General features: G+C 41.4%; 2 protein-coding genes across 2 annotated transcripts; both read right to left on the reverse strand.

Moving 5' to 3' along the window:
* Window positions 1-5,371: 5,371 nt before the first annotated feature.
* Window positions 5,372-8,849, reverse strand: LOC133900517 (laccase-15-like). The gene is made up of 6 exons (XM_062341676.1): window positions 8,655-8,849; window positions 8,358-8,509; window positions 7,888-8,135; window positions 7,594-7,713; window positions 6,452-7,513; window positions 5,372-5,756 (listed from the first exon to the last, which is right to left on the reverse strand). Exons 1-6 carry the CDS (start codon window positions 8,757-8,759, stop codon window positions 5,548-5,550), a joined length of 1,896 nt encoding a protein of 631 aa, XP_062197660.1. The 5' UTR covers window positions 8,760-8,849; the 3' UTR covers window positions 5,372-5,547.
* An 8,504-nt stretch (window positions 8,850-17,353) lies between these two features.
* Window positions 17,354-20,641, reverse strand: LOC133900538 (laccase-15-like). Its single transcript, XM_062341711.1, has 6 exons — window positions 20,516-20,641; window positions 20,219-20,370; window positions 19,714-19,961; window positions 19,477-19,596; window positions 18,367-19,395; window positions 17,354-17,816 (listed from the first exon to the last, which is right to left on the reverse strand). The coding sequence occupies exons 1-6, from the start codon at window positions 20,618-20,620 to the stop codon at window positions 17,602-17,604; spliced, it is 1,869 nt and encodes a 622-aa protein (XP_062197695.1). The 5' UTR covers window positions 20,621-20,641; the 3' UTR covers window positions 17,354-17,601.
* Window positions 20,642-22,249: the final 1,608 nt, after the last annotated feature.

The following is a 22,249-nucleotide window of genomic DNA, read 5'->3' on the forward strand; positions in this document are numbered from 1 at the left end:
TTTGCTCTATCTACTAGTATATATTAGGATCTTGGTAGGTAAGTGGCCTGATCGTAGCAGCGTTGACGGAGATCACACGTGACTGCCTCCTGGTATCTAGTAGTATATAGTACCACTCGATGTTTATTTGGCCATAGACTTTTATTTAAACAATGGTGTGATCGGTTCTTGATGATTGTGTAGTAGTGCTGAATTCCAAGGCAGGAACCCTGATTCATCTGTCCGTTCGCCGAAAGATAAGATACTGTATGTAGCAGCTTGTAAGCATTCACATTATGCGAGATATGCATGTATCGTAGTAGCTAGCTTCATATGACCGGAAAAGAGATATGATGTAACGCACCGATCCTAAAATCTGCTTACGGTCCAATCTCCATATGAAGCTAACTTGTATATGTATAGCATCTTACTTACACTTTCATCATCTTTTCGTGTAAACTATATTGTTGCACGTTTTCTTTGATCGTGCGCTTGCTAAAGTTATTTGGCAACAGATATCCATGCTCTAAGTACAGGTTGATGATGTGAAGGATTATGAATCAGTTGGATTTTTTTATTAGCACTAACAAAGCATGAAGCACTAATGCTTCTGAAATCTTTCATGGAACAGGTGCTGAAGGAACCTCTACGACTCATGCTCTTCTGGATAGTTTTGAAATTTGTCTGGTTTAGTTTGCTATGCAATGTATTAGGATCTTACATTGGTATAGGTAAGTGAAATCTGAATGTTGGTTGCATTTGGCAGCGTTGACGAAGAAGAAGATGACAAGGATCTGAGTCATGACTCATGATTTTGTTTCTCTTTTTTTCGTGAGAAGTTATAAGATGATTTGTTTTACCACGTTTTCCTCGTGATCTCTTTGTTTTGCCATCAAAGTATCTAACAAGCCCCTAAGGGAATCTGTTGAAGTAACCCTTGAGTGTTAGGCTAGGGTAGTCATAAAATTCAGAATGGTTTCGACTTTCGAGGCCCTAGACGGTAAGATCTCCTCAATGGATTTCACTGCAGTGGTTTACTACAACACTGCACAGCAGTAAAATCCACAATTAAGGTGTACATTGATGCCGTCTTATATGCCATCTCATGCACATGCACTAACACATAATCTTAAGATGATGGAACAGATAACTTCTACAATTAATTATCTTTGTAGTGTCTCATAGTAATTCCACAATACCCCTTAATTTGTGTATGGAACAAATAAATATTGTGAGTTATATGGTGATGGCAATTTATACAATAGTGCGAGAATACTATCATAGTCGTCCTAAATTTTAGGTTATGAGATTGTTGCTGCGTGAAATAACAACATCTTTCTTTCACCTCCCTCATTCTCCTTCACACCTCTTAAAATCATACGTGGTATTGCATGAGATGACCTAGTTTGTTGACATGTACCAATATACTTGCTCACTATATGAAAAATAGACAAATGAGATATGAAATTAGTGATGGGTCATAACATGACCCGTCACTGATGATAATAATGATGGATCATAGTTGTGACCTATCACTAATGACGACTCATCAGTGATGGGTTATGCTAGGTCAGTCATTAGTGATGGATCAAGTTGTGACTCGTCACTAATGATCAAAATGATGGGTCATGCTAAACCAGTTATTAGTGATGGGTCAAGTTGTGACCCGTCACTAATGACGGTATTCACAAATACTTGGCTCGGTTTCGGTTTACAAGATGGTATTGTTGTCTGATGTCTGAATATGAGTTTTGGTTAGTATCTGATACATGAGATTGTTGTTTGATGTATATGAGATTGTTGTTTTGACAATGTTGTGTACTGTAGTGTTCAATTGTTCTAAATATCGATGTTTTTTTAGATTATGTTTATGGGTTCTATTTTTGATGTTACATGGTGTTTAATTTAAGTTAGAGAAAAGTGTTTACTACTTACTGCATAATAAGCAATTTGCATACAAGTAGCAATTGTGTGTAGATATATATATAATGTGCATAGCATGATGCTCTATTTTTTATTTTTCTCTTATTTTTACTCACCTCAACAATATTAGAATAGGAACCATTATATAGTTGTTCTCAAGTTTGATGTAAGGGGTAGCGGCTATGAACACTAACGCGTATTCTGAAAACAATGCAGAAACTTCAAAGGGCGAGAACTCAATCTTGTAGGCTAATTTGTTCTTGAAAAAATTGCCAAACTTGAAACATTGGAGAGAAACATATGTAACTTTTTTCTGTAGATGTCTATATAGTAAAAAAAAAACGTCGAATCGGAGTCCGTATGCAAAAATTATGCCCGTTTTACCGAAGGCACTCCGAATCACCTATCAAATTGCAAAATTTGATAAAATTAGTCATTAGTGATGGGTCAAGATTATGACCCATCACTAATATTCAGTCGTTAGTGATAGGTCACGGTTATGAACTATCACCTATGTATGACCTTCGGCACAGAAGGTTAGAAGGATAAAATATCATACTTATGTGATAGACGAGGTGGTAAGTGAGCTACGCGCGCGTGAAGAGGTCACGTGTTCGAGGCCCATGGAACGCAGACTGAAAAACCTTTTGAAAAATGACATGGCTTCTGAGGCATATGCGATAGGCCCCTATGTTGGGATGGCTCAAGTGAATATATATTTTTTGACTTTTTTCATACCCAAAAAATACGAAAAATATTCATCAGTCATAAGTAACGGGTCACTGTTCCAACCCATCACTTATATTCAATCATTAGTGATAGGCCACTGTTACAATCCGTCACTAATGAACTTATTAGTGATAGGTTTTAATCCGTCACTAATGAACTTATTAGTGATAGGTTTTAATCCGTCACTAATGATGACTCATCAGTAGCGTGTTGGGGGTGACGGTGCGAGATCCGTCGCTAATAACGGTTATGACCCATCATTTAAGACTTTTTCACTAGTGTGCCCTAATTAGAAAGTTGACTATGACCAAACCTTAGCTTGGGCAAGTATGCAGCAGCCATCCAAATCCACATACATACGTACAAACACGCTGAGATTCTCACACACGTGCATTCATGCATGCATTCACCAAGCACTACCAGTACATTCACTAGAAAATGGCACGTCTTTGGCGTGCGATGTGGCCTGTCGTTGTGTGTTATATTGAGCTGTTTATATAGGCAGAAGTATCATTACAACTAATAGGTAGTGATGCTTTTGAACCAGAGTTATCATAGAAAACAATCTTGTATCTTATAAGACAGTGCAAATATAGATTGAAACATAATTTTGTCAGAAATACCTGAACCGGCGTAATAATAATAATCCAGATAGATACAACTATATTTAACTTCGGATTTTATACTGTTTAGAAGAAATATACAATACCGTCGAGACAGAAAGATAATATTGCACATCCTTTGTCTGTTGCGGCCACTACATTTGTTCTTAGCCACTGAGAATACATGGGGAGATGTGATCTAAAGAACTATGTAGTAAGAAATTTGTTGAATTGTCTTTAATTAAGACTATATTTTTTAATCAATATCAATAATCTGAAATTCAAAATTAGAGATACTGCAGATAACATGTTGCAGAAATTAAACTTATCTAGATCCCTTAATGAGTTGACTACTATTGATGGACTACAAGGTGTGCCATATCCAATGAAGCCAGATCACCAAAGTAAAAACAAAAAAGATTGGCCTGTTTAAAAACAAAAAAGATTGGCCTGTTTACATAGAAATAATACATGCCATATAACAGACTTGTGAAATTTCAGGAGGAAATTCTCGAAGTACTCCAGGTTTACTTGATCACGTAATAAGAGTACATACAAAAAGGTGTTACGAGGCAGGGTATGGTATTGAATTATAAATCTGCACTAAAATTATAAAGAAATATTGGAGTTGAAAAGGTAGGAAGGTGGATTGTTAAAACTGCAGTGATCTGCTATGACATCTACAATGGTGAGAGTAAGGTTAGAAATCGATATGAACATAATGTTGTGTGCAACCTATCTAGTGAAGATGGTTAGCGTTGCAGATAACAAATGAAGAAGAATGGTAGGATGTAGGAAGTAGTAAATGATCTACAAGGTAGTTTATATACAAGTTTAAATTAGCTCTCAAGTTAGATGTACTATAATATATCAATGTTTAAGTATATAGCCCGATAGAAATAATGAACAAAACTTAGTTTCACATAGGTAAGATGGAATAGTAATATATTGTGTGTATCTGCCTTCAAATACCCATTCAAATAATCATTTGAACATAACCAAAAACACCCATATGACAGGCCACATGCGCAAATCGGTCAACATGGATAGGTTTTTTACCTCATTGATATTTCTATGACACTTGGTGTGCACCCCAAAGTGCTTCAGACTTCAGCATAATATTACAGACTCTACAGATGGGCTGGTTGTATTCATTATACCTGCATAAATTATGCAATTTCCAGATGTCATATTTTAACTGTTTCGTATTGGTTCATACTTATATTGCTTGATTAAGATCCTGGTGCTTTCAGACCTTAAGATTAAGGGGTAAAACACAAATGCCGTTTGTAATTATAACTTACATATAGTTCTGATCTAACACATATGCTCTCAAGATCTGTGACAACCTTTATAGAATAGAAGAATGATAATGCAATATACCGGAATCCAGTCAAATCAAAAAATTTATATGACAATATAGCTTCGAAATGTGTAAGGGGCCATACCATGATAGTGTAAATTATTAATTTATGAAGTCGTACTGTAATTTGAAACAACTATCTACTAGTTAGAGCAAATTAGCATGAAATACTAATCTAATTCGGTCTCATCGTCTAGCTCGAGGAGCTAGGTCATTTGGTTTTCCATCAAATTTCTAGCTAAACAGAACGTCAGTGGACTCGTCAGTTAATCAAGGATTCATGAAAGCAGGAAGGAGGACACGACCATGAGCACCTGTCCTTCAAGTAGCACATAAGACTGAATCACCAATACTGACTTTTTTTAACTGAATTGCCAAGTAACAGGAGAACGGCAGCACTTGGACGTTCTCATCGTTGATGCCAGCGCGAGGTTGGAGATGTGCATCTTTGTCCCTAGTTGTCTCCGGCTCGAGCGCCTTCACGGCGGGCGGCTGCAGCGTGACCGCGGCCAAGGTGGCAGTGTGCTCGACGTAGATCCAGTAGGGCGAGTTGTTGGCGGCAGGGGTCTGGACGGGACAGGCGGCTGGTGTTAGAGTTTTTCTCACGGAGGGAAGGGCTCGGAGCCCGGTGTAAGGAGGGCGCGTGCGACGACGATGCGGTGGTGCAGCCGAGGTGGCAAGCGATGCTGGGGTCGAACCTCTCTGGACATACCAATTCACATCATGCCCAAAGAAATGAGTACAACGTAGAATTGTATTAAAGCTTAAAATGTCTTGAAACGAACATGGGTTTGAGAGAGTCAAGTCTTTGCTCGTTTGCGCCGAACAACACTGCACTCTAAGACCGGTTACATGAGAATTATATGGCTACATTATATTTTATCTCAAAGCACACATTCATAATTCATAAATGTATTTCGTTTATTGGAAATTAGTGGTCAGAGTTATCTTTTAGACTCCATTTATCCGGGACACCCCACTTTTCTTAGTTTGAAGGTATAATTCATCTGGCATGAGATTATCGTCATGGCCACATGTCGAAAAATTCGCAGATGGTGGCGGCAGGGACTTGTCCACTGTTGGCCCATCCTCCACAATGAACACTGCAGCCATGCCCATCGACAAATGGAACTCATAGTGGCAATGCATGAACCATACACCTGTTTGGCATACAAGGAAAAGCATTAGACTATGGGAGTCCTACTTCGGCGTCCAACAAGACAGAGAAATATATGAGCGCACATCTCAAAAAGACATAGATTAAGTGAAAAGTCATTTCTTATTTCTCAGCAAATAAACATCATGAAATAATTTTCTTTAAAAGAATTATGGATATAGTATGATCGGAGTGCCGTGGAAGCCTTTTAAATATTTGTTGATATATAAAGTCCCATCCGACTGTCATAGAGCCCTTCAAAATGTTGACTTTATGGGGAAAATATTTAATTTTTTACGAATAATAAAATTGTTCTGTTTTCCCTTTTCCATTTATTTTGATTTTTTAGTTATTATAATTGTCCCATTTTCGTTGCCCTCCAAATAGATTGAACTGAAACATTAAATTGAACCGTAAAGTGCGCTCATGTACAATTTTTTTGTTTCAGAATTTTTCGTGACGTGTGGCATAACTAACGAGTGAACTTATGATTGTGTTAATGAAATTCATGGTTGAAAAAATTATAGGAAATAAAACTATCATGTATCATGCTATGAACGATGTCTAAAGTTCACAGAGACCAGGTCATGTAGGTTATTTTGCATCGATCTAGAGCCTAAACGAAAAGACTTGTTTAGGTTTCCACTGAAATTGAAGCTTTCTTGACAAATATAACGGACAAGAAAATCTTATACCCACCTGGATTGTTGGCGACAAATCGGATGGCAGCCCACCCAAGATTCGGGACGAGCACGGTGTTCTTCACCAGCGGATTCACTAGATTGTACCTTGCCACGTCCTTCGATGCATCGTAGTTGCCGAGACCCTGCGCGAGCACGAACATGTCGTGGCCGTGTAGGTGCATCGGGTTGGAGTCGCCCTGCAGAATCCCTGTGCTCTGGAGCACCACCTCCACCGCGGCGCCGTGCCGGAACCGCCGCACCATCGTTGCCTTGGACGTCGGCTCTAGCCGTTCCTCCTTGGGTCCATACGGAATCAAGGCGGGGTCGGTGAAGTTGAACACCTTCGGTGGTCTGTCAGGTAGTTCTTGCACCGCGCCCATGCCATCGGTGTGGCAGTAGTGTGCTTCCAGCAGTGGTGTCGTCATCGCGGGGGGCTGGAAGGAGACGTTGTTCATGGTCGCCAAGAGGATGGTCTCGTTAGTGTTGCCTCTCTTGCAGGACTGGCCTTTGCGGCAGATAGAGCCCAGTCCGAGCACTAAGAACAGGCGCTCGTCGACTTGCACCGGCACTAGCGAGCTCCGTCGGTGGCGTAGACTGGTCAGGTTGCCGTGGAAGTAGAACGATGTAATTGTGTCGTGCGTGTCAGGCATCTCAGGTGCTACTGGCACATCACCAGATGGATCTCCATCTCCTTCTTCTTCGGCACCGCGGCTTGATCTCTGCATTGCTGCGCCATTTCTGGGGCTGTGGCTGTTGCTGTTGCTGTACTGCACCATTCCTCTCGTGGTGTACTCTGGGGTCTGAGTGTCAGGCAATGGCGCCTGGTTAGGTTTAGCGACCATGTAGTACCTTCCGGGGGGCGCGTCGGCGACCACCAAGGCGTCCACCGTCTCGCCGGGCGCGATGGCGATGACATCCGTGGTGTAGGGGCTGACATAGTTGGCGTCGGCGGCGACCACCGTGAACTTGTGCCCGGCGATCTTGAGGTAGTACTCGGAGAAGAGCGCAGCGTTGATTACTCGGAGCAGGTAGGTCTTGCCGGGCTCCACGTCCAGCACGTAGCCTTCTTCCATGGCGCCTACAGAGATGAATCGAAGCACTTCATTCAATGAAATAAAACCATACTAATAGCTCGCGTACACAATACTAATAGCTTACCAGAGCAATTGAAGAGATCTCCAAGCTTGCCATTGATTGTGGATGCACTGGCGAAATAAAACAAGAAACCGTGCGCCATGTTCCAGCCCACCTGTGCAAGGTCCAGCTCCCACCAATCCCCTACCATCATCAAGATCATTCACAACAACCAGTTAGTTGTGCAACCGTGCCAAAGTCGAAAATAGTGCAAATCCCAAAGGAGCAGAACATTTTTCTGTGTTCAATAAGAAATCGGTGTGCAATTTCGCTATGTTCTCATATCTTAGACAATCAAGTGCCGAATGGTTCACGAACCTATAATGATGGGGATCTCCCTATGAGGCTTAGGAAAAGGGTACGAGCTGGCTCCGTGTCTCGGCCGGATGATGAAAGCGCCGTGCAGGGTTGCTCGGAGGAAGGCGACATGAGCATGCCACCACAGGGTGCCTTCTTGCCCGGTGATGTTGAGCCGGTAGGTGAAGTTGTGGTTCGGAAGGATGGGGAGCTGGGTAATCATCGGCACCCCGTCAGCCCAACAGTTCAGCCACTGCTTCACTCCATGCCTACCTCAGAAAACACAAAAGAAAAAGCGAAATCAGTTTTGCTATCTCTCAAGTGCTAGCTGGAAAATAACTTATTTCTTCAATCATCATATATACTTGGCGCTTGGATCAACACTAGGTTTCAAGCACTTACGTTATTTGAAGTGTAATAGGTATAGGTTTTTTTTCTTTTGAACGAAATAATCAATTGAGTAATGGACTAGAAACTGACTGATCGATTACCAATGGATTGTTATATTGTATGGTGACTTGTTGATGACATGAACGGCCACCGAGTCTCCCTCTGTGACCTCTATCGCCGGCCCCGGGAGCTGCCCGTTCACCACGGTCACAAGTGTCTCCTTGCACAGGTGCTTCATTTTCACCTGGCTCACCTACATATATACATGTTCCACAAATCAAGCTCGCATGCATGTATTGCCGTTGCCTTGTTCGAATTCAGTACGGATGCTGATTAACAGTACTATGCAAAAAGGATCAACGATGGAGATCAAAGCCATGGAAGCGCATCGTGCTTACAACGAAGGTGTGCTCGACAATGGCCGATGCCGCCGGTAGGGCCCCGGTGGAGAGGAAGAAGATGATGGCGGTGGCAACCGCCGCGGGGAGGCTCCGGCTCTTCATAGTTTGCAACTTTGTCTGGTTCGCTTGCAGTGCACTTCTATAGTTCTATGTAGTACTCTAGCCGTGCATATTAGGATCTTGTAGGTAAATGGCCTGATCGTGGCTACGACGCTACGTTGACGAAGAACATTAAGATAGTAAGGGTCAGAGATCTGAGATCGTAACATGAGATTATGATTGATGGCAGCGTTGACGGTGATCGCACATCATTAATTGCGTGTCCCTCTACCAAACGGCAATCTGTCCTTTTCTATTTCGCAGTCGATTTTTGTTTTGTACTAAATTTGTAGGAAGATTTATTGCTTACCTAGACTGCCCCGTAGTACCACTTGATGTTTATTTTGCCATAGACTTCATTTAAACAAAGATCGACGTAGTCGATTCTTGATGACTGTGTAGTAGTGCTCAAATTGAGGCAGCAAATCTCAAGTACTCACATGTGAGATCTGCGTAGTACTACGAAGTAGCTAGCTTCATACTGTATATAGGACCGGAAAAGAAATATGAATAAACCAATGAAATGTGCTTTCTGTCTACTACGAATTTAGCTTTCATACTGTATATAGCTTCATATTGTTGCACCTTTGCTTTGAATTTGTGATTGCTAAAGTTATTTGGAAACAGATATCCATGTTCTTCTTACAAACAGATGAGGGGATGGATTGTGAGCCACTTGCAAAATTTTGGATTAGTCACTGACACGAACACGAGTGCCGGCCCGGCACTGGCATGTCATTGCCGCCGAAGCTCTTCTTGCGCTCCTCGATGAAGGTGGAGGACCCCTCGTATCAGAGTTTTTTTTTTTTTTTTTTTTGGTAACGAGGCAGCTCTCCATTTTACATTGCATTAACTGAAAAACATAGCAGCTTTCGTGTTAGAATGAAGCCTGCTGTTTTTAAAACAAGCTGCGTTTCACAAGAACGTGTGAGTGACAGAGTGAGTGCATTTCAGTTTTTGTTTAATGCATTCCGTAGTGGCAAAGAAGTGTATGAGTTGTGTTGTTTCCACTAGTATCATGGACTCCTCTACGTATTCTGTAAGTTCCGCGAACACCCGCAGCAGCACCGTCGGCCGGCATCCGCGGCCGGAGTCTACTCTTCGCCGCCTGGCCACCCTCATCCTCCCCCTGCCCTCCTAATCCACCGCATCTTTATCTTTATATATACTAATTGGAGGCTCCCTCCGAAGCTCCACGGTGATTCGGACGGTGCTCAGGACGAGACATGCTAAGAAAAAAGAGAAATCCAAGAAAATCTGTAAGAAAAAGCAAACCATATAGCCATCGATTTAGTAGACTTAATCATCCTTAACCATTGGATCTAACATATCCCAAAGTAACCCTTTTCTTGCTTTTAAATTACCCACCTCTGCCATTACATATCCATCCGTACAACAAAATTGACTTACCATCCTGGACACGTAACTAAGTCCAACAACAACTAAAAAACTAGTTATATGCACTACTATATTATCATACTATTTTGCCAAAAGCACTGAGCTACATCTTGCCAGGCTCTAAATCAAATAGTACATGTACACAACACAACTTAAAAGGAATCCAAAACGAACACGTCAATGCCATTATTTACGGTCGGGATACAATAAACAAATCTGCCAGGTATCGGAGTCCGAGTATGATGCATGTCCCAGGTCTTGAATATATATGCAAGTCCAAATTTTCTTCTCCAGCATTGGCTTCCTTCCTGTTTTGTCAAATAAAGGTACTCGGTTCTGGACAAATCCATCTTCCAGTAACGTGTTGTTGTTCTGCTTTTTTTAATCCAAGGTATCTATGCATGTAATAATTTCTGTACACAAAAGCATCTAAATTAGTGCCATGGTGATCCTTAAACATGCATACCTATTTTTATCTTCATAACTTTATGTATTATTTCTTGCTATTTCGGTTGACAAGTTGCAATGCTGTGCAAAACCTTAAGTGAAATTAGGCCAGGAAAGGAGTTATGGAAAATCACAGCAAGGATAACAAGACTATGGGATGCAATCTTGCACAGCAGCGGTGAAATTTTAAGTCTTGACATGATACTTATTGATGAAGAGGTATACGGATTCTTCGTTATAATTGCAGCTGCTTTTTAAGTATTTTCAGTTTGCAAGCTAATGATGAATGACAATTCAGGGGACCATGGTGCATGGAGTTATCAATAAGGCATATATTGAAAAATTCAAAACATTGATTCAAGAAGATAATGTGTATGTCATAGCGAATGTTAGAGTCACACAAGCAGCAAAAACATATAGACCAGTAGAAAACGACAAGGTAGTGAACTTTTTGCCCACAACTACTATACAGAAGATCAAAGATACAGATGACATTCCAAAGTATAGTTTCAAGTTTTGCAACACAGATACGCTTTCTAAAAGAATTAACATCGACACTTATCTCTCAGGTATGTTATCATTGACTTTGTAACTTTATGTTAATTCTCATATTTGATTGCCATATAATCATTCATACTTATGTTTAAGGTAGCTTTGTGAAGTCCTTCATCGCCAGCCACCCAAGCAACTCGTTGGACCATGTCCTTTCTACTGCTTCCTTGCGGTAGTGTGGTGACACGAAATACTCTGACTCTAAGCTATCCTTCGTGCAACAAGCTAGCACATGAGAGCAAGGCAAATGCATCAGTGATGGCTTGTTGCATGTGCACTTGCACTTGTTATCTGCTATCCATAACCTATATTCCATTGTAATGTACTGCCTTCTGATACTTAGTCCGCCCTTGTCACGCAACGTCACCTTGAAGACGTGTTGACGGTTACCAACATTATGAACTATGTGGGACTGGCCCTTCCCACTCTTCTCATCCATGTAAGATGTAATCTTCTACGAGTACACCATTTGTGGGTTGCCCATATGTAGCGTGGCCTTACTGTAACACTCTCGGAGATACCACTACATTCCACGAGTGACTCCCTCCACAATTTCCACCAATGGCAGTTACCTATTCCCCTTCATCACCCAATTATAAACCTCGGCAAGGTTAGTTGTCATAATTCCAAAACGTGAACTATCAGTATCTGCAATGAGTGCCCTCTAGTGGTTCGTGTCTGATCCAGTCGGAGAAACACTTAAACCCTCCTTCCATACTTCATTCTCCTGGTCACACTCTGCAGCTCATGTGGTAAAGGCTCTAGGCCCTTGGGCTCCTCCTCCCTTGGTATAACTGGCTTTTTCGATACTTCATCCATATGCTCTAGTTAGTTTATCCAGCTCTTCCCACAGTGCATCAAACTTCCTCTTTTGGTTATGTTTGCACAGCTTCTTAAAAAGATCCATCAATCTCATGCTCCTGAATTCTTTGTAGAAGTTTGCTTCGAGATGTCGTATGCACCAATGACTATGCAAATCTGATCATGACAATACCCCTCCCGCACCACTCTACAATGTGTTGATAGCATTCAACAAGCCTGCATGATGATCGTGGAGTACACACATGTTAGGCCTGTTACCAATAACACCTATCTTAACTCACTACAAAAACCACAACCAACTATCTGTAGATTCACGTTCGACAAATGCAAAGGTCAAAGGAACAACCTGATTCTCTCCATCTACACTGATAGTTGTGAGTATTTGCTCCCCTGTATTTGCCTGTGAGGAATGTCCCGTCCACACACATCACCGACCAGCGATGTCGGAATGCCTCGATCATACAGTTGAATGACCAGAACGCCCGTTGAAGGACTCGATCTCCATCCTGATTGACAAAATCATGAATAGTAATACAGGTGACTGGGTTCCTCCCCTAAATAATCTCTAGTAGGTAAGGTAAGTTGTGGTATGAGTCCTTACATGTGCCAAACCTCTTCTCTAACACCTTCTGTTTCACTCTCCATGCCATGTCATATGAAATCTCGTACCCAAATCTAGTGCTGATAGTATGCATAACTCCAAACAGAGACATACTAGTCTTCTTCACAATCTCTGGGTACATAACATTTGCAACATAATCAACGCTCATATTCCCGTGCGTGTGCAGAGGTCGGCTCAAGTTGCAAGTATACGGCTCAACAATTCATGCTACCCATACTGTGTCACACCTTGGTAAGAATCCATAAACTCGTCAAGTGCAACCTTCAGCTAAACATTTGACATCGTATGTCCGAGGATTAGATATTACCACCTTAAACTCCCTCTTCTTCGAGAAACACATCTCTTCATTGCATGGTGTAGATGGACTTTATCATGAAACATTTGGCCTTTGGTCACCACGATAGAATCATAATCCCATGTCAATTCGTGTTCATTGTTAACCGTCAACTTCTCCAATGCAAAATTCGTCTATTCTTCTGGAATTTCTGCACCAGAGTCCACAAATATGCAGAACTCGTTGTTATCTTCCTCCATATGATCCACCAGTGCCTCGTCCCACTCTTCCTGATCAGCACGCATCGCTGCCCAATTTTCTTCCCCGTCATTAAGTTCTTCTTTTATAGTTTGTATCTCAACCAATGCACTAGTCCGCAGGGGTACCTCCGGAACCACACTATCCTGCACCTCCTCAGGGATAATATTTTCATCAACAACTTCTATGGTGCTAGGTCCGGCTTCTGTCAACGCAACATCACTCGCTTCTACAAGGATGCAATGAGAAAAACCCTGTCTCAACCCCAGTGACACAAATTGCTACCATTGCTTCGAACATGTAACCTCCAAGAGCTCCCACTATCAGTCGGTTCCTCAACGTCTAGGAATCAAAACATTCACCATCAACCGCTGATGTGCCAAACTAAGTTGCAGCAGATTATACAGCCATCCTAACACTTGGGACCGCCGAATCTCTCTCGGACTATGCAAATCTGTGTCCACATACTAGAAGTTACTCAGATCCACTCCACTGTCACAATACATGACATATCCAGGGCTGTAAAAAACCATGAACCCCACTACGGTCGATATACCTGATTCAACAATCATACTATACTAAGTCAGGTTAAATAATTGTACCAATATAGAATAGCTATGACCACAAAATCTATTCTATTCAACCTCATCACTTATATTCTACATGATAATCAAATATCACCACTATTTTTCTCTTTTTGTTCGCACTGTACCATTCTAAATGTATTGCTGTAAAAAATAATTACTGCATTTCTATTCTAAATATCCTACAACTATTAAATATTTATACTACATATTCATAACAATTCAACTTCAAACTAGCCTATATTGTCTAACTATTGAAAATCCACAACAATTCAAATGTACAATTCCTTCATCGACGAAAATTATATACATCAAATAATATCCAATTTTTAGAATGCTATTTTCCTAACTAACTGTACTATATTTTCTAGCTATAGCTAATTCCAAACCACATCTACTCTACTCTACTCTAAATTTTATATCCTTATTTTTCTAAATTATGTACTATACTGAACATTTCTCTAATAGTCTCTAACTATTTTCCTACTATTTCATAAGTAATTTTTCTAACTATTCCTAATTTCAAACTACTTGTCTACTATTTTTCTTAAATCACCTACAATTTTTCTAACTACTACTAATTGTTTTCTAATTTTCTAACTACGACTAATTCCTAACTACTCTATATTTATAACTAACTCTAACTAATTAAAAAAGAAAAAAAACACTTACCGGTATTGCTGCACGACTGCTCACTACCACCGCTCTTGCCGGATGCCGCCGCTCGCTGCACACCATCACCCACCTTCGCCCGCCGCACGCCGCCACCAGCCTCCACCCGTTGCACGCAGTCGCTGTCCTCTGCCCGCCGCCCCCATGCTCGCCTGCCGCATCCCGCCGCCCCTAAAGTGTATGCCGAGGCACGCCCATAGAGGGCCACTGGGGCAGCAAAATTGGGCCGGTCCACCTGATGATAATTACTTGCAAAACTAAATTATACTATCATAGTAAACTTGAGCGTGAATGATTACAAAAATTCTGAAAAAAAATACTAAGAGATGTAATTGGATGATGAATGTCGCACAAATACAATCAGGATGAAATTAAAAGGCACTTGTAAAAATGCTATTGCATTTTAAACAATTTATAAAAATCCCACTGGATAATTGTAAAATTGTCGCTAGGAGTGGCAATGTTGTAATTTTCCAGTGGCAACTTCATTGATAATCCCAAACTGAAGTTACTGGTAGCCCTCGTGTATGTGTAAGAAGACGACATCCTAATCATTATTTATACCTGCTACACGAAAATTATATATGGGTATATTTTATCTCAAAGCATACATTCATAATCCATAAATTTTTTTGGTTTATTCGTTAAAAAATACTAACATTGGAGGGATCCTCGTGTGGACCCTCGTGTCATCTCACAAGTGGCAACAAGGGGGCAAACCCGTCTCCCCCGAAGCCACCCCTCACCGCCGATGATGATGCCAAAATAGCATCGTCATTCTGATATGCTTTCAATGTAAAATGCTTCGACTCACCCTCTCCGACATGTAATTTATAGTATTAATATTACATCAATCAAGATATTCATATTTTATATTTAAGCATTGTATATTCTGCTATTCTATCATATTTGAATTAGGTTTTGTTTATTTTCACGACATGGCTGGTGAGCCTCAGTTTCAGTATGAAAAAGATATGAATTTTTTAAGTACATTGCCACTCATACTAAGTTGGATGAGCACAAAATTTATATAAAAATTGTACTCTCGACGAGATCTACAACTTTGTAATTGAAAAGTTTTTTATTTAAAGTCATTTAGATGCTCAAATAATGTTTTGAAATTTTAGATAGAAGATATCAAAAGGATTGCATATGGTGTTAATATCACCAGTAGTTCTCTGGTGGGATGGTAAGGAAGGTTCACGCGAGCTGAGGGGTCCCGGGTTCGAATGCTAAGAACCGCACGCGCGTGTATTTTGTACGAAAAATCGTATGACTTGTAACTTGCGAGGGGTGCATGATCGGTTAAAAAATTATTATTTTTAAATAAAAAAATATCGATTCGGGGACCAATTATTATACGGTCCACTTAAGAATCCGTCTGTGAAAATTGACTTCCATAGGCGGTTCGCTTAAGGAACCGCGCCCGCTTATTTTTTACATGTGGTTCCTTAAGTGGACCACATGTGGTAATAGATTTTCACATGTGGCTTTTTTACACCAGTGGAAATCGTTTATTTTCATAGGCCTTTGATTACAGGCGGATGCACTAAACGCCTGTAAAAATGAGTTATCAACCGTCTCTAAAAATAGTTTTTGTAGTAGTGATTACTTTGTGACTTGGTGGCTCATCGTATTTGATACCTTGTCTTGATGACTTGATAGCTCAAGAGTCGTGATTGGAAAAAAACTTGGCGATCGGTAGCATATACTTTGTAGAGCTTCAATGTGGATTAAGGATGTTATTTATGTCATCGATACCATGTGATAAGAATCCCTTCTGCCAAGTTTGTCTGTTTACCTTATTTACGTTTCGGCTTTTACATACTTATAATTTACTTTGCTAGAGTAGGTTGTAATCCTCTTGAGCGTAGGATAGATATACTAAATAAAACTAGAGCACATTTAGACATAAATTGATATAGGATTATCTTGTAAAGTTTTTAGAGCTAATTTGTTTTAGGTTTGTAAGTGTTCTAATGCATCCCCTCAGCGTTCCTCATAGTCACTAATGTTGAGTCATTAATGATAGATCATTGTTCAGACCTTTCACTATACTGTAATTAGTGACGAACTTTTGATAAAGAAGGTTAAAAGGATAAAATATTTAGTTTCTATCATAACTATATGATAGGAGATGTGGTAAGGGTCTACGCGTGTGGGAGAGATCGCCGGTTCAATTCTCACGAAATGTAGACTGAAAATAGTGTGAAAAATATCGTGGCTTATTGGGTATATGAAATGGGTCTGTGTTGGGATGGCTCAGGCAATTTTTTTTTAATTTTTTCGTGTCCAGAAACACAAAAAATAATATCAGTCATTAATGGTCTCTCATTAACTATATATGTTCAAAGTGACAAATATAAACCTATTTCTAATAACGATTATCACCTATCAACTTTTTTCACAGTGTGATCCCACATGCGACGACTCTGAAGTCTGAACATCAAGGCTCACATACATGGATCCAGATGCATATCGAAACTGATGCAGGCTTATTAAGGCTGGGCATTGACTTCCTGGTATACCTGTCACACACTCACACCAGCTCGTTGACAGCGGACACTAGCACAAGTAACATCACAATTTATATCAGTCCCAATGAAATGAGTACCACGTAGACTAGGTAGTATTAAAGCTAAAAAATCTGGAAATGAACTTGAATTCTTTTTCTTAGGGAAAATCGCAGGAGCATTATTTTTGCAAAGCAAGGTTACAGTCTTCGGATATTTCATCCAATAGAAAAGCAGGGATACAATTCTCCCATACAGTAGTCATACATGTATACATACTCCAGAAATTTCAAGAATTCTATTTGGTATAGGTAAGAAAGATCTACACTATCGGCTAAGATTTATTTGAGATAGGTGTCATCAATGCTGAAATAGAACTTTAATTTGAAACAAACTGATGCTGGATCCAAATTATAACAGTTGAGACTGATTGGACATAGGTAGCCGTAATTGAAAAAAAAAGAAATATGCAAAATTAAACTATGATGTTCAAGTATAAGAAAATAGCTACCCGCGCAATTTGCACAAGCAATTTGGGCTAGTTACATCCAATAGAAAAAGGAAGGATACAATTCTCCCATACACAGGTTGATTTGTTCACAGTGGCCTTCTCCGCACAACGCCCTAATGAATACTTAGACCGCCTAATGAAAATTATACGGGTACAAGATTCATAAGTTTATTTGGAAACTAGTGGTAGGTGTTAACTTTTAGACTCCATTACGCGTGACACTTCACTTTTCTTAGTTCGGAGGTATAATTCATTTGGCATGAGATTACTGTCATGGCCACATGTTGGAAAATCCATAGGCGGCGGAGAGAGGGTTGTGTCCACTGTTGACCCATCCTCTACAATGAACACTGCCATCATTCCCATTGCCAAATGGAACTCATAGTGACAATGCATGTACCATACTCCTGTGCACCATAGAAGACAAAAAGCATTAGTTTTGGGGTTGTAATTACTTCGGCATCCGAATTACAGCCAACAAATATGGGTGCATATCTAAAGAAAACCAGAGATCAAGTGAAAAGCTATTTTTTTGGTTCATCAGCTAATAAACATGAAATAATGCTTTTTAAAATAATTGTGGATGCAGTTTGATGAGAGTGTCATAGAACCCTTTAAACTTTAGACTTAGGAAAAAAGATAATTTGTTATGGATTATAAGTTCACAAACCTATAACGATAGAATGATTTTTTTTTTTCGTTACTCTCCAAATAGAATGAATTTAAACTTGAAACTGAATTTAAACTTGAAACTGAACCATGAAGTTCGCGCGTGTACAATTTTTTCCCGGAGTTTTTCATATCGATCTGGACCCAATTAACAGCTTCACGTGTAGCATAACTAACAATGAAACTTATGGATGTGTTAATGAAATTCATGGTTGAAAAAATAAAGGAGCTAATAATTAAAATACCACAAATTATGCTATATAACAGACAAGCAAATATAGTACGCACCTGGATTGTCCGCGACAAATCGAACGGCGGCCCACCCAAGATTCGGGACGACCACAGTGTTCTTCACCGGCGGATTCACTATATTGTACTTCGCCACGTCCTTGGCAGCATCGTAGTTGCCGAGACCCTGCGCTAGCACGAACATGTCGTGACCGTGTAGGTGCATCGGGTTGGAGTCGCCCTGCAGAATCCCTGTGCTCTGGAACACCATCTCCACTGTGGCTCCGTGCCGGAACCGCCGCACCACCGTCGCCTTGGACGTCGGCTCTAGCCGTTCCTCCTTGGGTCCAAACGGGATCAAGGCGGGGTCGGTGAAGTTGAACGCCCTTGGTGGCTTGTTGGGAAGTTCTTGTAGCGTGCCCATGCCATCGGTGTGGTAGTAGTGTGCTTCTAGCAGTGGTGTCGTCATCGCGGGGAGCTGGAAGGAGACGTTGTTCATGGTCGCCACGAGGATGGTCTCGTTACTCTCGCCTCTCTTGCAGAACTGGCCTCGCCGGCAGATGGAGCCCAAGCCGAGTGTGATGAACAGGCGCTCGTCAACTCGTGTCGGCACCGGAGTTAGTCGCATGTGTCGCAGGCTGGTCAGGTTGGCGTGGAAATAAAAGGAGGTGATCGTGTCGTGCTGGTCTGGCATCTTAGGTGCCACTGTCATATCCCCGGAGCGGCGGCTTGATCTCAGCGTTGCTGTGCCATTTCTGGGGCTGTGGCTGCTGCTGTACTGCACCATTCCTCTCGTGGTGTACTCTGGAGTCTGGGTGTCAGGCAATGGCGCCTGGTTGGGTTTAGTGACCATGTAGTACCTTCCGGGGGGCGCGTCGGCGACCACCAAGGCGTCCACCGTCTCGCCCGGCGCGATCGCGATGACGTCCGTGGTGTAAGGGGTGACGTAGTTGGCGTCGGCGGCGACCACCGTGAACTTGTGCCCGGCGATCTTGAGGTAGTACTCGGAGAAGAGCGCAGCGTTGATTACTCGCAGCAGGTAGATCTTGCCAGGTTCCACGTCCAGCACATAGCCATCTTCTGCAATCCCTTCAGAATTGAAGCACTCCATTCAGTAAAACAGAGTGTGTCCTTTTGAAATCGACATGTACATATACAATAACTGAATACCTGAGCAGTTGAAGAGATCTCCGAGCTTGCCATTGATTGTGGATGCACTGGAGTAATCAGTAAAGATATTAAGCGCCATGTCCCTGGCCACCTGTGCAAGGTCCAACCCCCACCACTCCCCTGCCATCGTCAACATCATTCACACAATCACACCAACTAGGGTCCAATTCAAATTCGGCATGCAGTTTTGCTATGTACTCATATCTTAAACGATCAAATGCCAAATAATTCACGAACCTATAACGATAGGGATCTCCCTATGAGGCTTAGGAAACGGGTACGAGCTGGCTCCGTGTCTCGGTCGGATGATGAAGGCGCCATGCAAGGTTGCCCGGAGGGAGGAGACGTGAGCATGCCACCACAGTGTGCCTTCCTGCCCGGTGACGTCAAACCGGTAGGTGAAGTTGTGGTTCGGCAGGATGGGGCATTGGGTGATCATCGGCACCCCGTCGGCCCAGCAGTTCAGCCGCTGCTTCACTCCATGCCTGCATCAGAAAACACAAGAGAAAGTTCAGAAAACCAAGATGAAATCAATGTTGCTACTTCCCTAGTGCTGAAAACAAGCTTATTTCTCAATCATGATCCTAGGCGCGTTGGATCAACACTAGCTTTCAAGAACTTAACACAACGACCGGATCCATATCTGGCGAAAATTGTGTTATTTAAAGTGTAATAAGTAGTTTTTTCCCCCTTTGGAACCAAAGAATCAAATGAGTAACTGACTAGGTACTGAATTGATTACCAATGTATCGTTATGTTGTTGGGTGACTTGTTGACGACATGGACGGCCACCGAGTCTCCCTCTGTGACCTCGACCGTCGGCCCCGGGAGCTGTCTGTTCACCACGGTGACCAGCGTTTCCTTGCATAGGTGCGTCATATTCATCTGGCTCACCTATGTACATGCGTGTTCCAACAAATCAAACAAGCATATATAGATATCGACGCTGCCTAGTTCAAATTATGCACGGAGTCTGATTAACAGTATGCAGAAAGGATCAAAGGTGGAGACCGAAGCCATGGAAAAGCATTATGCTTACAACGAAGGTGTGCTCGACGACGGCCGCGGCTGCCAGTACTACTGTGGCGGAGAGGAAGAAGACGACCGCGGCGGCAACCGCCACGGGGAGGCTCCGGCTCTTCATAGTTTTGCAACTTTGGCTCGTTTGCTCTGCAATTAATGTACTTCTATGTATCTACTAGTATATATTAGGATCTTGGTAGATAAGTGGCCTGATCGTAGCACCGTTGACGGAGATCACACGTGACTGCCTCCTGGTATCTAGTCTAGTAGTATATAGTACCACTCGATGTTTATTTGGCCATAGACTTTTATTTAAACAATGGTGTGATCGGTTCTTGATGATTGTGTAGTAGTGCTGAATTCCAAGGCAGGAACCCTGATTCATCTGTCCGTTCGCCGAAAGATAAGATACTGTATGTAGCAGCTTGTAAGCATTCACATTATGCGAGATATGCATGTATCGTAGTAGCTAGCTTCATATGACCGGAAAAGAGAGATGATGTAACGCCCTGATCCAAAAATCTGCTTACGGTCCAATCTCCGTATGAAGCTAACTCGTAAATGTATAGCACCTTACTTACATTTTTATCATCTTTTTATGTAAAAGAGTTAATCTGAAGGTGATATATTTAAAACGCTAAGGCTTATAAATTACCCACAACCAATCTAAACTATCAAGATGGGAAAAATAGTACTCACATTATGCGAGATATGTATGTATAGTAGCAGCTAGCTTCATATGACCGGAAAAGGTATATGATGTAACACCCTAATCCCAAAATCCACTTACAGCCCAATCTCCATATGGGGCGGACCCGCGTATGCATAGCACCCCGTTTACATTTTTATCATCTTTTTGTGTAAAAGGGTTAACCTGAAGGTGATATATTTGAAACACTGAGGCTTATAAGTTACCCACAACCTATCTAAACTATCGTGGTGGGAAAAATAGCACTCACATTATACGAGATATGTATGTATCGTAGTAGCTAGCTTCTTATGACCGGAAAAGAGATATGATGTAACACCCCAATCCCAAAATCCATTTACGGCCCAATCTCCATATGGGGCGGACCCGCGTATGCATAGCACCCCGCTTATACTTTCATCATCTTTTTGTGTAAAAGGGTTAACCTGAAGGTGATATGTTTGAAACGCTGAGGCTTATAAGTTATCCACAACCTATCTAAACCATCAAGATGGGAAAAATATCCCTATACCGGAACATTTAGGCCACACGGATCGAAACCAAAACACTAATAAGTCAGAGTATTACATATAAATAAACCTAGATATATAATGTGCTTTCTGTCTTGAAAATGAAACTATATTGTTGCACGTTTTCTTTGATTGTGTGCTTGCTAAAGTTATTTGGCAACAGATATCCATGCTCTTAGTACCGGTTGATGATGTGAAGGATTATGAATCAGTTGGATTTTTTTATTAGCACTAACAAAGCATGAAGCACTAATGCTTCTGAAATCTTTCATGGAACAGGTGCTGAAGGAACCTCTACGACTCATGCTCTTCTGGATAGTTTTGAAATTTGTCTGGTTTAGTTTGCTATGCAATGTATTAGGATCTTACATTGGTATAGGTAAGTGAAATCTGAATGTTGGTTGCATTTGGCTGCGTTGACGAAGAAGAAGATGACAAGGATCTGAGTCATGACTCATGATTTTAATGATTTGTTTTACCACGTTTTCCTCGTGATCTCTTTGATTAGCCATCAAAGTATCTAACAAGCCGG

The sequence above is a fragment of the Phragmites australis genome, chromosome 19 (assembly GCF_958298935.1).
Source record: "Phragmites australis chromosome 19, lpPhrAust1.1, whole genome shotgun sequence".
NCBI classification, from domain to species: Eukaryota; Viridiplantae; Streptophyta; class Magnoliopsida; order Poales; family Poaceae; genus Phragmites; species Phragmites australis.

What these genes read in the sequence shown, in the direction of transcription:
- LOC133900538 (XM_062341711.1), bottom strand. Translation starts at nt 20,620, where the DNA reads ATGAAGAGCCGGAGCCTCCCCGTGGCGGTTGCCGCCGCGGTCGTCTTC. An exon ending in GGAGATCCCTATCGTTATAG is followed by an intron (nt 19,597 to 19,713) that starts GTTCGTGAATTA and finishes TGACGATGGCAG; the next exon opens with GGGAGTGGTGGGGGTTGGAC. An exon ending in AGATCTCTTCAACTGCTCAG is followed by an intron (nt 19,396 to 19,476) that starts GTATTCAGTTAT and finishes TCAATTCTGAAG; the next exon opens with GGATTGCAGAAGATGGCTAT.
- LOC133900517 (XM_062341676.1), bottom strand. Translation starts at nt 8,759, where the DNA reads ATGAAGAGCCGGAGCCTCCCCGCGGCGGTTGCCACCGCCATCATCTTC. An exon ending in GGAGATCCCCATCATTATAG is followed by an intron (nt 7,714 to 7,887) that starts GTTCGTGAACCA and finishes TGATGATGGTAG; the next exon opens with GGGATTGGTGGGAGCTGGAC. An exon ending in AGATCTCTTCAATTGCTCTG is followed by an intron (nt 7,514 to 7,593) that starts GTAAGCTATTAG and finishes TCATCTCTGTAG; the next exon opens with GCGCCATGGAAGAAGGCTAC.